The following is a 13,113-nucleotide window of genomic DNA, read 5'->3' as shown; positions in this document are numbered from 1 at the left end:
TTTCAATATATTTTTACATGACCTGCTATGAACAAAGCAGTGGGCTACATGGACAATGGATAAAAAGCTAAATTGTAAACAGTCTTTGCCCCCAAGGACCCATGGTCTTAGGGTAAGTCAGATATTTACATATATGACAGTAATGTCATGGAGAATGAGAATACCATGACAGAGTTTTGGAGATCAATGTGCTGTAGAAATTCAGAAAAGGGAGAGCTCATTTCTACTTGGTGAAAGCCTTCATGAAAGTTATGAAGTTGAACTGTAGGGATACATTTAGAGGGCAAAGGTTAGGGTGAGGAAATTCCAGCCAGAAGTGCTAGAGAACTTTAATTGAGCACATACTCTGTGCCAAGAACTTTACAAATACATGCCTCATTTAATCTTCACAACTCTGTAAGGTAGGTACTGTCATCCAAATTTACCAGTGTGGAAAATGAGGCTCTAGAGCAGTGCCCCATAGACTTTTCACAATGATGGAAATGCTCAATTATCTGCATTGTCCAATACAGTAGTGACTAGCCATATGTGGCCACTGAGCACTGAAATGTGGCTAATGTGACTGAGAAACTAAATTATTTTATTTTAATTTATTAGAATTTAAATTTAAATAGCCATTCCTGGCTAATGGTTACTCCATTAGACAGCAGGCTGTAGAGAGGTTAGATAGCTTGTTCATGGTCACACCCAGGTCTGTTGGAACTGAAGCCTCCTCCAGCCCTTTAGAATACTGAGGCTAAGGCCTTGACTCAGGCCCACGTAGGCACAGCAGCACAAGCCCAATTTCAACAAAACAACTTATTTTGGCTCTTAGGACTGAAGAATAACTACACACAGATACACAACAAACTGCCTTCTAATTGCCATTGCTTTATATTTTTACTTATTTCGATATATTAGAATTGTATTACACATTTATATGGTTCATTTTCCACTTTGAAGATAAAGTAAATAGAGGAGTTAGAAACAAATCATGTGAGTTCTTCAAAAGCCAAAGAAGCTAAGCTCCCTGTGCAAACTTTGAGCCTACTATTTCAAATGTAAAATGAAAGTAGAACTATCTTTCTTGTATAGCTGGAAAAAAAATGCCATTTAAAATATTTTGTTAACTATAAAATGCTATATAACTATCAATTAGTATCTTGATAATTACTCTATTGAAAATACAACTATCATAATCACAAAACCGTTCAGAGAATCTCCTTTTTGTGTGCTTTATATGCCTATGTGTATCTGCAATCGTGTGCTTATTTTGTCAGTGTTCAAAACCACATCTGTTGCTGAGGCAACACCCAGGCCTCTTAAAAGTCGAGGTCTTAACCTCAGTATTCTACAGTATTCTAAAGGCCTGGAGGAGGCTTCAGTTCTATTCCTCATATCAAGCAAAACATGACTGCAAAACTACACCGGGGGTAATGTAGCTTAGGCAAAGATTAAAGATAAGAGGATGCTGACAAGAAGAGAGTTTGAAGGGGAGTGGAAAATGTGTAGAACAGAGTATCTGATGCTGGTGTCTGTGATTTGCACTATTTTTTCTCCCCTAGTTAAAAATGGGCTTTGATGAGTCTTGAACCTGTCTTAGACTAATTTGGAAAGCCTCCAAGAGATTGACTGTAAATGTAGTCTACATTTTTCAAAAAGATGATTTTTTGTTATTTTTGTTTTTGTTTTTGTTTTGAGATGGGATCTTGCTCTGTTGCCCAGGCTGGAGTGCAGTGGTGCGATCTTGGCTCACTGCAACCTCCACCTACTGGGTACAAGCAATTCTCCTGCCTCAGCCTCCCAAGCAGCTGGGGCTACAGGTGTACACCACCATGCCCAGCTAAAAAAAGATAATTGTTAAATGGGAACAAGTGTGTTACGAGATTCAGACATCTGACATGATTTTTTCATTGTTGCCTCAGCAACAGATGCGGTTTTGAACACTGACAAAAATAAGCACACGATTTTAGATACACATAGGCATATAAAGCACACAAAAAGGAGATTCTCTGAATGGTTTTGTGATTATGATAGTTGTATTTTCAATATTGAGTAATTATCAAGATACTAATTGATAGTTATATAGCATTTTATAGTTAACAAAATATTTTAAATGGCATTTTTTTTCCAGCTGTACAAGAAAGATAGTTCTATTTTCATTTTACATTTGAAATAGTAGGCTCGGTCCATTTTTCCATCAGTCTGGAAGGATGTTGGTGTTGAGGTTGGCGTACGTATCAAGGACAGTAATTACTATGGCTTCTGAAGTTTTGGCAAAACCTCAGACGCGTGGTCTTCTGGCCAGGCGTCTGCGAATTCATATGGTTGGAGCATTCCTGATATCCCTGGGGGTTGCAGCTCTCTATAAGTTTGGTGTGGCTGAACCAAGAAAGAAGGCATATGCAGATTTCTACAAAAATTACAGTCCCGAGAAAGATTTTGAGGAGATGAAGAAGGCTGGTATCTTTCGTAGTATAAAGTGATCTTGGAATAGAAAGAATTTCTTCAGGTTGAATTACCTAGAAGTTTGTCAATGACTCGGGCTCCTGAACTATGACACATGAATATGTGGGCTAAGAAATAGTTTCTCTTGATAAATAAACAATTAACAAAAAAAAACAAAACAAAACAAAAAAAAGAAATAGTAGGCTCAAAGTTTGCACAGGGAGCTTAGCTTCTTTGACTTTTGAAGAACTCACATGATTTGTTTCTAACGCCTCTATTTACTGTATCTTCAAAGTGGAAAATGAACCGTATAAATATGTAATACAATTCTAATATATCAAAATAATTAAAAATATAAAGCAACGGCAACTAGAAGGCAGTTTGTTGTGTATCCGTGTGTAGTTATTCTTTAGTCCTAAGAGCCAAGATAAGCTGTTTTGTTGACATTGGGCTGTGCTGCTGTGCCTATGTGGGCCTGAGTCCCCTAGAAGGAGAAGTAGAGGAATTTTAAATCGGAGTGGGTATGACTAGGCACCTGACTCTGCGAACTCATGTCTAATTGAGGTGACAAAACTACAGTTTAAGGCAGGATGTAATCACAGTTAATATGGCTCTTTGGTTGTGTTATCTCCCTACTTGAAAAACCCTGTATGGTGGGTGTTCTTATTTGCATTTCATAGGTGAGGAAATCAAGACTCAGAGATGAAGTCATCTATCTAAGTCATAGATAGCAAGTGGCAAAGCTGGAAATGAAATCCAGTCTCTGATCTTTCTCTAACCAGGGCCTGCCCTTTTTCTACTATGTGGTAATGCTTCTCTAAGTACCAATAATATAGTTCCAAGTTTTTCAGGAGAGGGAGAAGTAAGTGGGGTTTGAAGGATTAGGAAATACATAGTACCTGAGCTGGCCATTTAAAATGGGTATGATTTTGATCAATAGTATGGCAGAGATGGCACTCAGGGCAGGAGGGCAAAGTCAGATAAATTTGCTTACCTTCTTTGGGTGATGTTGAGGAAAGCTCAGGCCGAGAGTTTCCATTTTGACTTCTTTGTGCTCTTTCTGCAGGGAGGTCCTGGCCAGCGAAGCCATCCTTAATATTCCTGATAAGTCTGACTGGAGGCAGTGTCAGATCAGCAAAGAAGACGAGGAGACCCTAGCACGCCGCTTCCGGAAAGATTTTGAGCCCTTTGACTTTACTCTGGATGACTAAGCAAAGGGAAGAACTTTTCATGAACTTCATAGGAAGTAGTAAAAGCCTTTTTTTTTTTTTAAATTAAAAAAATTTATTTCGAGACAAGGTCTTACTCTGCTGCCCAGGCAGGATTGCAGTGGCGTGATTGTGGCTCACTGTAGCCTCCTAGGCTCTAGAGTTCCTCCCACCTCAGCCTCTGCATAGCTGGGACCACAGGTGTATGCAACCAACACCTGGCAAACTTTTTAAAATTTTTTGTAGAGATGGAGTTCTCCCTCTGTTGCCCAGGCTGGTCTCTAACTCCTAGGCTCAAGACATCCTCCATCTTGGCTTCTTAACTTGCTGGGATTAAAAGCATGAGCCACCATTCCTGTCCTAGAAGCCTATTTTTAAAGAAGCTACAGTCTCCCATGGGGGGACTGTTTCCCTGCCTCTTCTGTGCAGTCCCATGGAACTGCCTGCAGCAAGAGACCTAAGATTGAATTTTTTGGGGGGAAAAGTCATTCTGGCATGAAAATCCTATGTTAAAAGCATATCACCAGGTGCAGTGGCTCACACCCATAATCCCAGTACTTTGGGAGGCTGAGGTGGATGGATCACCTGAGGTCGGGAGTTAGAGACCAGCCTCGCCAACATGGTGAAACCCCATCTCTACTAAAACTACAAAAATTAGTTGGGTGTGGTGGCAGACGGTTGTTTTGTTTTGTTTTTTGGTTTTTTTTTTTTTTTGAGACAGAGTCTCGTTCTGTCGCCAGGTGCCAGGCTGGAGTGCAGTGGCACGATCTCTGCTCACTGCAACCTCCGCCTCCCGGGTTCAAGCAATTCTCCTGCCTCAGCCTCCCGAGTAGCTGGGACTACAGACACACAGGTGGCAGGTGGTTGTAATCCCAGCTACTCAGGAGGCTGAGGCAGGAGAATCACTTGAACCGGGGAGGCAGAGGTTGCAGTGAGCTGAGATCACGCCATTGCACTCCAGCCTGAGTGACAGAGTGAAATTCTGTCTCAAAAATAAAATACAATAAAAGAATAAAATAATGTCTGTTATCCAGTTCCAAGTACAGCTTGTATCTATCAACATTTTCAAAAACCTTTAAACGATCAAATAAATCCAGATGTTTTCCCATAGTTGAGAAGTGTCTTGTGTTCATGTTGCCTATGACCATTGAAATGAGGTAGTATGTGTAATAGGAGGGGCTAGAGCTTTAGGCCCAGCTGTTAACCCAGAATCACACAGGGTGGTTTCTCCCTGAGCAACCCAAAGTAGAGAAGGGATCCAAGGCTTTTGCTACTTTTCTCTTAAAGCATCCATCTTATTCCACAGATAAGAGCCCATTTAGTCCTTCAGATGTTTAACGCCTATGTGGCAGGCATTCTTCTGTGCTCCAGGACCACAGCCATGTCCCAATGTGGTCCCTGTTGTCCCAGAGATTACAGTTTAATGGGGAAGATGAAGGACAGATTTAAGGAAAAAAAGAGAAATTCTGCTTTGGATATGTTATTTTAGGTGCTTGATAGATCTAATGTGTGTCTGTTGTGCTGTTGGGCAATTCTAAACTCATCAGGACCTGGGTTAGTTACAGGGCTTTGGGGATCATCAGGGTATAGGCCATAGGTGAAATTATGACAATAGATGAAAATAAGATAGGGTAAATACAGTCCTGAGCTGAAGATGATTACCTGAGAAATATCAGTATTTAAGGAATGCTTGAAAATACTGATCTGGTTGGGTGTGGTAGCTCATGCCTGTAATCCCAGCACTTTGGGAAGCTGAGGCAGGCGGATCATGAGGTCAGGAGTTCAAGACCAGCCTGGCCAATATGGTGAAACCCTGTCTCTACTAAAAATACAAAAATCAGCCAGGCATGGTGGTGCACACCTTTAGTCTCAGCAACCCGGGAGGCTGACGCAGAAGAATCGCTTAAACCTGGGAGGCAGAGGTGGCAGTGGAGCTGAGGTCATGTCACTGCACTCCAGCCTGGGTGACAGAGCGAGACTCTGTCTCAAAAAAAAAAAAAAAAAAAAAATAGTGATCTAACATTTACATGGAGAAGGAGCAAAGAGAATGCTGTATATTAGAAGCCAAAAGAAAATATTTTTACCTTTATATTGGGCACTTATTGTCCAGATACTGTTTAACTTAATCTTCACAAAATCTCCATGAGGTAGGTATTACCTCTATTTTACATATGAAAAAAAGACAAATCAAAAAGAAAAAAAAAAGCTTGAGACTCAGAATATTAAAGATTGTGGAGCCTGGGGTCCGTCCACAAGCTTAGGCTTTTTGAAAAACTTGAAGGCCAGGTGTGATGGGTGACACCTGTAATCCCAGCACTTTGGGAGGCTGAGATGGGCAAATCACCTGAGATTGGGAGTTTGAGACCAGCCTAGCCAACATGGTGAAACCCCTGTCTGTACTGAAAATATAAAAATTAGCTGGGCGTGGTGGCGGGTGCTTGTAATCCCATCTACTCAGGAAGCTGATGCAGGAGAATTGATTGAACCTGGAATGTGGAGGTTGCAGTGAGCCGAGATCGTGCCATTGCACTCCAGCCTGGATGACAAGAGCAAAACTCCATTTCAAAAAAAAACTCAAATTATGGCCCCAAGAATGGGAGCATTTAAAGAGTTACCTAAGGGAACCAACCTAGTTTCCACAAAGATGACCACTTTGGGGTCAGCCCAATCATCAGTATTCCTGGGTCCTTAGCATCCCTTCTTACCCCTTGTGAGTGGGAATTACGAGATTACAGCCCCACCTGTGGAAATTGGGCACACTAGCACTGGCTATGCTGTGCATAGGCAAACAAGAGGGCTTCATACTGTTATAACAATCTGTACCACAATTCTCTGTGCAGTCTGCCCAGCTCTAAATGACATGTCCTCAGAGGCACCATCATCTCCCAAGTCCATGGAAACCATGCACTTACAGAAACCAGAACCTCCCATGCCGCATGTTACTAATGACCTACAACATTGACGTGGTTTGTATCATGCAGTGCTCAGCATTCTGGTTGCAGCATCACATTTCTCAAGAATTTGATTCCATGCTGATTATTTGGAGTACTGAAATCTCCCAGGTACTGGGAGGTATGGCCTTCTCAAATAGAAGACTAGGAGCTGGTTCCCATATGCTATGGCAATCTGCCACCCAGAAGCACTTGCTGCACCAACAGCAAGGCAAGCTTGCCTCTGCAGCCCTGCAGCACCCATCAGAAACACTTATCACAATGAATTACTGTGCTGGCAAATCCGTAACTGGACTGCCAGACAGCGAGCTCCATGAGGCATCTAGGGAAAAAGCTCCCCAAATCCAGAGAAACATTCTTTACTCCAGAATAGAGTCACATCCTTGAGTCATTTGGGATGACGGAGACATCCTGGAGCAGGTGTATTGGGAGGTCAGTGAACAAGAACGCTGATTTATTAGTGGGCCTGTTAGTGCAGTATTTTTCCGATTCCGCAGGCTTTAAATCATTGGTGGTCTTTGGCGTGCGGGTTCAGCAGGTGGTGGAGTTGGAGGATAGATGGCAGGGATTTGAAGAAAGGTGAAGGGCAGACAGGAGTGGAGACAATGTGAAGTTTTCCAAAGACTAATTACTGGGCACGGTGGCTCACGTCTGTAAACCCAACACTTTGGGACGCCAAGAGTTCGAGACCAGCCTGGGCAATGCAGCAAGACTACAAAACACAAAGATGAAAAATTAGCAAGCGAAGTGGTGCGCGCCTGCAATCCCAACTATTCGGGAGGCTGAGGTGGGATATTCCGGGAGGTCGAGGCCGTAGTGAGCCGTTATCACGCCACTGCACTCCAGCCTGAGCAACACAGCGAGAACCCGTCCTAATTAAAAAAAAATATGATGGGAATCTGCGGTTTGGAGAGATCTTATGTATTCTAAGACTAGAAAAACACTGCGGTTCGATTCAGCCCTCCCGGAAAATATCTAGGAGGCTCCAAGAGCAGACCAGGTGCCTGCTATTTCCCCATCCCTTCGCCAGAAGGCGTCCGGTCGCACCAGGGGAGAATTTAGGGCGGGGCACTCTCGCAGCAGTTACCGGAAGTGACGCATTTATTCTCGCGAGAAGAAAGACGCGCGAGCCTCGGCGTCCCGGAACCGGTCTTGGAACAACGGTGGAATCTGAGGCCGCTTTCCCTCCCGCCCCATGGAGCGGCCCCCGGGGCTGCGGCCGGGCGCGGGCGGGCCCTGGGAGATGCGGGAGCGGCTGGGCACCGGCGGCTTCGGGAACGTCTGTCTGTACCAGCATCGGGTGAGACGGGGCGCGAGGCGGAGCGACGGTGGAACACAGGGCTGACAGTATGGGATAGATGATCGGTGGACCTTGGGCAGTATTTGTGGGCCAGTGGGCTTGTGTGTGTGTGTGTGTGTGTGTGTGTGAGAGAGAGAGAGAGAGAGAGAGAGAGAAAGAGAAATACTATGCTTGTGAGTCCGAGGTTGTGTCTGAGGTCCTGGGCAAAGATAGAGCTGTTGCGGGAACCTGGGTTTGAGTGTCGGGCTGTGACCAGGTGTTTAGTGAGTGTGACAGTGCGTGTGTATATCTCTTTGTGAATGTAGAGTGTCAGGCAGGTTCACAGTGTGTATGTATGAGCACGAATGTGTGAGAAGAGGGCTGAAGGGGACTGCCCGTTGGAATATGTGCGTCCGTATGTGTGTGTCCGTGTGTGTGTGTGTGTGTGTGCGCGCGCGCGCGCGCGCTTGGAGGCCGTGTGATACCAGCGGGGACTGGAGTAGACAAGGAAGGTTTCATGATGAGTCCAGAGTTAAGCCTTTGGAAGCATGAATGGGCTTTGGAAATGGGGATGTATTCCAAGTCGGAAACAGTATGAGGGTCAGTTGGTGCCGATCATGGCTTCAAAGGGAAGGGGATAGATATTAACGGACTGGAGATGGGGGGCGCTCTAGTCGGTGGAGGACAGTCAACATAAGACTCAAAAATTTTACTTTGACTTAATAGAGAATGTTTAGCTATTGTAGCAGCAGTTAAAAACCATATTTGGGTCATGTTTTGTTCGTTTGTTTTTGAGACAGCCTCACTCTGTCGCCAGGCTGGAGTACAGTGCCGCGATCTCGGCTCACTGCAACCTCCTCCTCCCGGGTTCAAGCGGTTCTCCTGCCTCAGTCTCCCTAGTAGCTGGGATTACAGGCGTCCGCCGCCATGCCCAGCTAATTTTTGTATTTTTAGTAGAGACGTGGTTTCACCATGTTGGCCAGGCTGGTCTCAAACTCCTGATCTCAGGTGATCCACTTGTCTCAGCCTTCCAAAGTGCAGGGATTACAGGCATGAGCCGCCGCACCAGGCCTGGGACATGTCTTTTTTGATATACCAATAAAATCTATGAGCCCTTTTCCCCAGAAAAATGCACAGATGCACATTCACACAACCTTATGCAGTCATTTGAGGGGTTCATGCTTTCCTAAAGGACAATTTTAGTGAACAAACCTTGGACTAGTAATTTCTGTAATAAAGGCTTTGTTTTGTTACCTGTAAAATAGGTATAGTATAATAATTACATGCATCGTGGATCCGACAGTTAAATAAAATAATATTGTATGTAAAGCTAGATACAGTACCTTACCCATTAAAGCCCTCAACTGTTAGCACCTGCTGCTCCTTTGTTGTCATTGCTGCTATGATCATAATCCTCCTCATTATTAATTGGCCTTAAGGAAATGTCAAGATAAAAAGTGTTGTTCTAGGAAAATGATTTTGTAAAGGGTAAATTTGAGTAGAACAACATATGGATGTAGGACAAGATGAACAGTTAAGATTTGATTAAAGTGCCTGGACTTGGCTTGTGAATAGAGAAATGAATTCAAGAAGAAAAGTAACAATTTGCTATCGAAAGGAATATGGGTGTAGGGAGGAAGTCCATAATTTGGGGTAGGAGAAAGGGGAGATGGGAGTCTACCTTGGGAAAATAGGCATGTTTAGGGCAATTGCAATGACAACTGAAACTGATAGAACTGAGGAAGTTTTGCGAAGCAGGTTTGTAGATAGGGCATAGGAGGAAGTCTTGGAGAAAGAATGGAAGGTGAAGGACTAAGGCATTAGGTCCTGTGACAGCAGAATAAGTAGTAAATTCAGAGGGGACATAACACACTCGAAAAAAAAAAAAAAAAAAGTGAGAGCTAAGTGCTTCCAGTAGCATGTTGCCTGTGTTACCTAAGTCTGTCTATCAACGTGGTTATAAGGAAGAAGGATGCATGCTGGCATGCTTTTGTGACTGCTTTTCTTGGTCCCTGTCTGGGGATGGATGAATTCATCACTTTTTGTTTTATTGTGGTAAAGCATACGTAACACAACACTTATCACTTTATTTTTAAGTGTACAGTTTAGCGACATTAAGTATACAGCTATCACCACTATCCATCTCCAGAATATTCCAACTTTTTTAACCCAGAACTTTGTTGCTGTTGTTGGACATGTATCAACTTCCCAAAGAACATTCTTTGTGAAAAGGTAGAATTTCACAGATTGGTTGAAATATAAATTAAGGAGTTGAAGGATCTTACACAGTGGGATTTTTGAAATAGATAACTTACTACTCTATTAGCCTGAGAATTTAGGGCTTAATGTTGTTCATGGTTGTGCTTGATTCTCATCTCCATGGTGGTAAAGGCTTGCATGGGACATAGATGCAGCTGGGTACCTGCTCATGACAAAAGGAAGATTGAAGAGAGTGAGAATTGCAGGTAGGCTAGCTTGTAGTCTGTCCTGGTTTGCTTCTCTATGCAAGTATCATCTTATCTCTAGCCTCTTTTTTCCTTTCACCCCCCAGTTCACACTGCCGTATCCAAGCTACATCTTGCTTCCCCACCTATAATATATTTTTTCTGTCCTGGTCCCTGGGCTCTTCTTCTTTATTCATACACAGCCTTTATTACAACTCTGGTTTGTGTCAGAGACTACATATGTTGGAAATTCTTTTGAACTCTCCTCCAGATATCAGAAATATAGTGCAGCCTATTTAGCCCTGACTGCTGTTTCTGGGCTGCATTATTAGTGTTGACAGAATATGATGGGGTCTGGCTATTTCCTGTAATGTGCATCAGAATTGGTTTAATTTCAATCAGAATTGGGTAAATTACTAGTCACAGGCAAGAGATGTTAGATTCATTATGTGGATATGGAAACAGAAGTACATTCATTGGTAGGATTTTTTTTTTCCTTCATGTCATTTGAAATGCAAACATTAGGATTGGGGTTTTTTGTTTTAGGCTTGGTTATGTTAAAACTTTCTCTTGCTGTTTGGAGTCCAGGAAGCCCTGAATTACCTTCCTCATTCTAGTTATGCTGGAAGCTGGGGCCTATATTAGTTGTTTTGACTAAGCTCTGAAAGGGGTTTGCTGGGGAAACAGGATCTTGTTTTTCTAACATTATATATGAGAGAGTGTTCTGAAGAGACCTGTTATAAAATCAGTTTCAGTCACTTTTCCCTGTGTGCTGTTGTGTGTTTGAAGGTCAGTTTTAAAGCATTAGTGTAATAGTCTCATGATTCATCTTTTTAAAAAGTGTTGCCCCAAGAGAGCTGTGGATAAATATGTTAAATTAGTAAAGCTAAAGAGAGTTTTGTTTTCTTAGGTTATTTCTTTGGTAGCAAATAAATCTGCACAAGATCGTAATTTTTTTGTTGTTGTTGATTTTCTGTTTTGGCAGGAACTTGATCTCAAAATAGCAATTAAGTCTTGTCGCCTAGAGCTAAGTACCAAAAACAGAGAACGGTGGTGTCATGAAATCCAGATTATGAAGAAGTAAGTGTGCTTCTTGACATATTTCCCTGGTTCTACAGCCTGACCAGATGTCATCATGGGGAAAGAGGCCAGGAATCCACTCTTCTCAGGATCTTTTTGGGAACATATGTTTTTCCCTCTCTTTAAATATATCTATTCGATGTCAAATAATAACATCACATTAGGATTTAGAAGTTTTAGTTAAGAAAATCAGCTAGGACACTTAGGCACTGTTAGTGGGAATGTAAATTTGTGCAGCTGTTATGGAAAACAGTAGGGTGATTCCTAAAAACTTAAAAATAGAGTTACCATATGATCTAGTAGTTCCATTTCTGTGTATATACACAAATGAATTTAAAGCAGGGACTTAAAGAATAATTTGTACACTCATATTCATAGCATTATTATTCACAGTAGCCGAAAGGGAAAAGCAACCCAGGGTCCACCAGCAGAGAAATGTATAAACATAATGTGGTATATTCATGCAATGTAATATAATGCAGCCTTAAAAAGGAAGGAAATACTCATATATACCACAGCATGGATGAATCTTGTGGACGTCATGCCAAATGAAATAAGTCAGTCACAAAAAGACAAATACTGTGTTGCTCCGCTTATATGTGGTACTTAGAGTAGTCAAACTCACAGGAAAGAAAGTAGAATGGTGTTTACCAGAGGGTAAAGGGACCAGCAAATAGAGAATAATTTTAAATTATTCTCTATGGAGTTTCAGCTTTGCAGAATTAAACAGTTTTGTGCAGTATAGTGATAGTAGCAAAACAATGTGAAAGTATTTGATGCCAGGCCAGGCAGGTTGGCTCACACTGTAATTCCATCTCTTTGGGAGGCCAAAGTGGGTGGATTGCTTGAGCTCAGGAGTTCGGCAATATGGCAAAACTCCATCTCTACAAAAAATAGAAAAAATAGCCAGGTGTGGTGGTGCATGCCTGTAGTCCCAGCTCCTCAGGAGGCTGAGGAGGGAGGATTGCTTGAGCCCAGGAGGTCGAGGCTACAGTGAGCTGAGATCACACCACTGTACTCCAGCCTGGGTGACAGAGCAAGACCTTGTCTTTTAAAAAAAAAAAAAAAAAAAGGAAAGTATTTGATTCCTCTAAACTGTACACTTAAAAATGGTTAAGGTGGTAAGTTGTATGCTATGTGTATTTTAGCACAATGAAAATTTAAAAGTATTTCATTTAAGTTAACAGAAGTCAGCTAGGGATGGGCATGGGGGCTCACACCTGTAATTCCAGCACTTTGGCAGGCTAAGCCAGGTGGATCACCTGAGGTCAGGAGTTCAAGACCAGCTTGGCCAACATGGCAAAACCCTCTCTCTACTAAAAATACAAAAATTAGCCGGGCATGGTGGTGGGTGCCAGTAATCCCAGCTACTCAGGAGGTTGAGGCAGGAGAATTACTTGAGTCTGGAGGCGAAGATTGCAGTGAGCTGAGATTGTGTCACTGCACTCCAGCCTGGGTGACAGAGTAAGACTCTGTCTGAAAGGAAAAAAAAAGGCAGCTAGGTATTTATGAGACTCAGCTCTCTAAAGGCAGAATCTGTTTCTTCTGGATCTTGGGCAATGCTCATCTATTACACTTTCTAACTAAACAATAATCACTAGTCTACTTTCTTTTTTACCTATTTTTGTTAATGTATCTATTGCTTCATAAAAAATTATCCCAACATGGCTAGGTGCAGTGGCTCATGCCTGTAATCCCAGCACTTTGGGAGGCTGAGGCGAGCG

At 42.5% G+C, this 13,113-nt stretch overlaps 3 protein-coding genes across 7 annotated transcripts in view; all 3 read left to right on the top strand.

The window, feature by feature from the left end:
- Positions 1 to 4,747, top strand: part of CWF19L1 (CWF19 like cell cycle control factor 1) — a 34,526-nt gene extending 29,779 nt beyond the window's left edge. For 3 of the 4 annotated variants that reach the window (XM_010333189.3, XM_074382749.1, XM_074382750.1), the window contains one exon: positions 3,494 to 4,747. In XM_010333189.3, coding sequence (XP_010331491.1) covers positions 3,494 to 3,638 — 145 coding nt within the window. In that variant the 3' untranslated portion in view covers positions 3,639 to 4,747. The remainder of the gene's footprint in view (positions 1 to 3,493) is intronic. The other variant, XR_012512919.1, reaches the window with a different exon arrangement.
- LOC120362501 (cytochrome c oxidase subunit 6C-like) lies at positions 9 to 3,487 on the top strand. The gene has a single exon (XM_074382751.1). The coding sequence runs from the start codon at positions 2,193 to 2,195 to the stop codon at positions 2,463 to 2,465; it is 273 nt and encodes a 90-aa protein (XP_074238852.1). The 5' UTR covers positions 9 to 2,192; the 3' UTR covers positions 2,466 to 3,487.
- Positions 4,748 to 7,714: 2,967 nt separating the features above from the next.
- Positions 7,715 to 13,113, top strand: part of CHUK (component of inhibitor of nuclear factor kappa B kinase complex) — a 42,579-nt gene continuing 37,180 nt past the window's right edge. For both annotated transcript variants that reach the window (XR_012512916.1, XM_010333190.3), the window contains exons 1-2: positions 7,715 to 7,886; positions 11,295 to 11,389. Coding sequence is in view for 1 of the 2 variants with exons in the window: in XM_010333190.3 (XP_010331492.1) it covers positions 7,782 to 7,886; positions 11,295 to 11,389 (200 nt within the window). In the remaining variant the exon portion in view is untranslated. The remainder of the gene's footprint in view (positions 7,887 to 11,294; positions 11,390 to 13,113) is intronic.

This window comes from Saimiri boliviensis, chromosome 12, assembly GCF_048565385.1.
Source record: "Saimiri boliviensis isolate mSaiBol1 chromosome 12, mSaiBol1.pri, whole genome shotgun sequence".
Classification (NCBI taxonomy): Eukaryota; Metazoa; Chordata; class Mammalia; order Primates; family Cebidae; genus Saimiri; species Saimiri boliviensis.
This window is presented reverse-complemented; position numbering and strand designations above follow the sequence as displayed.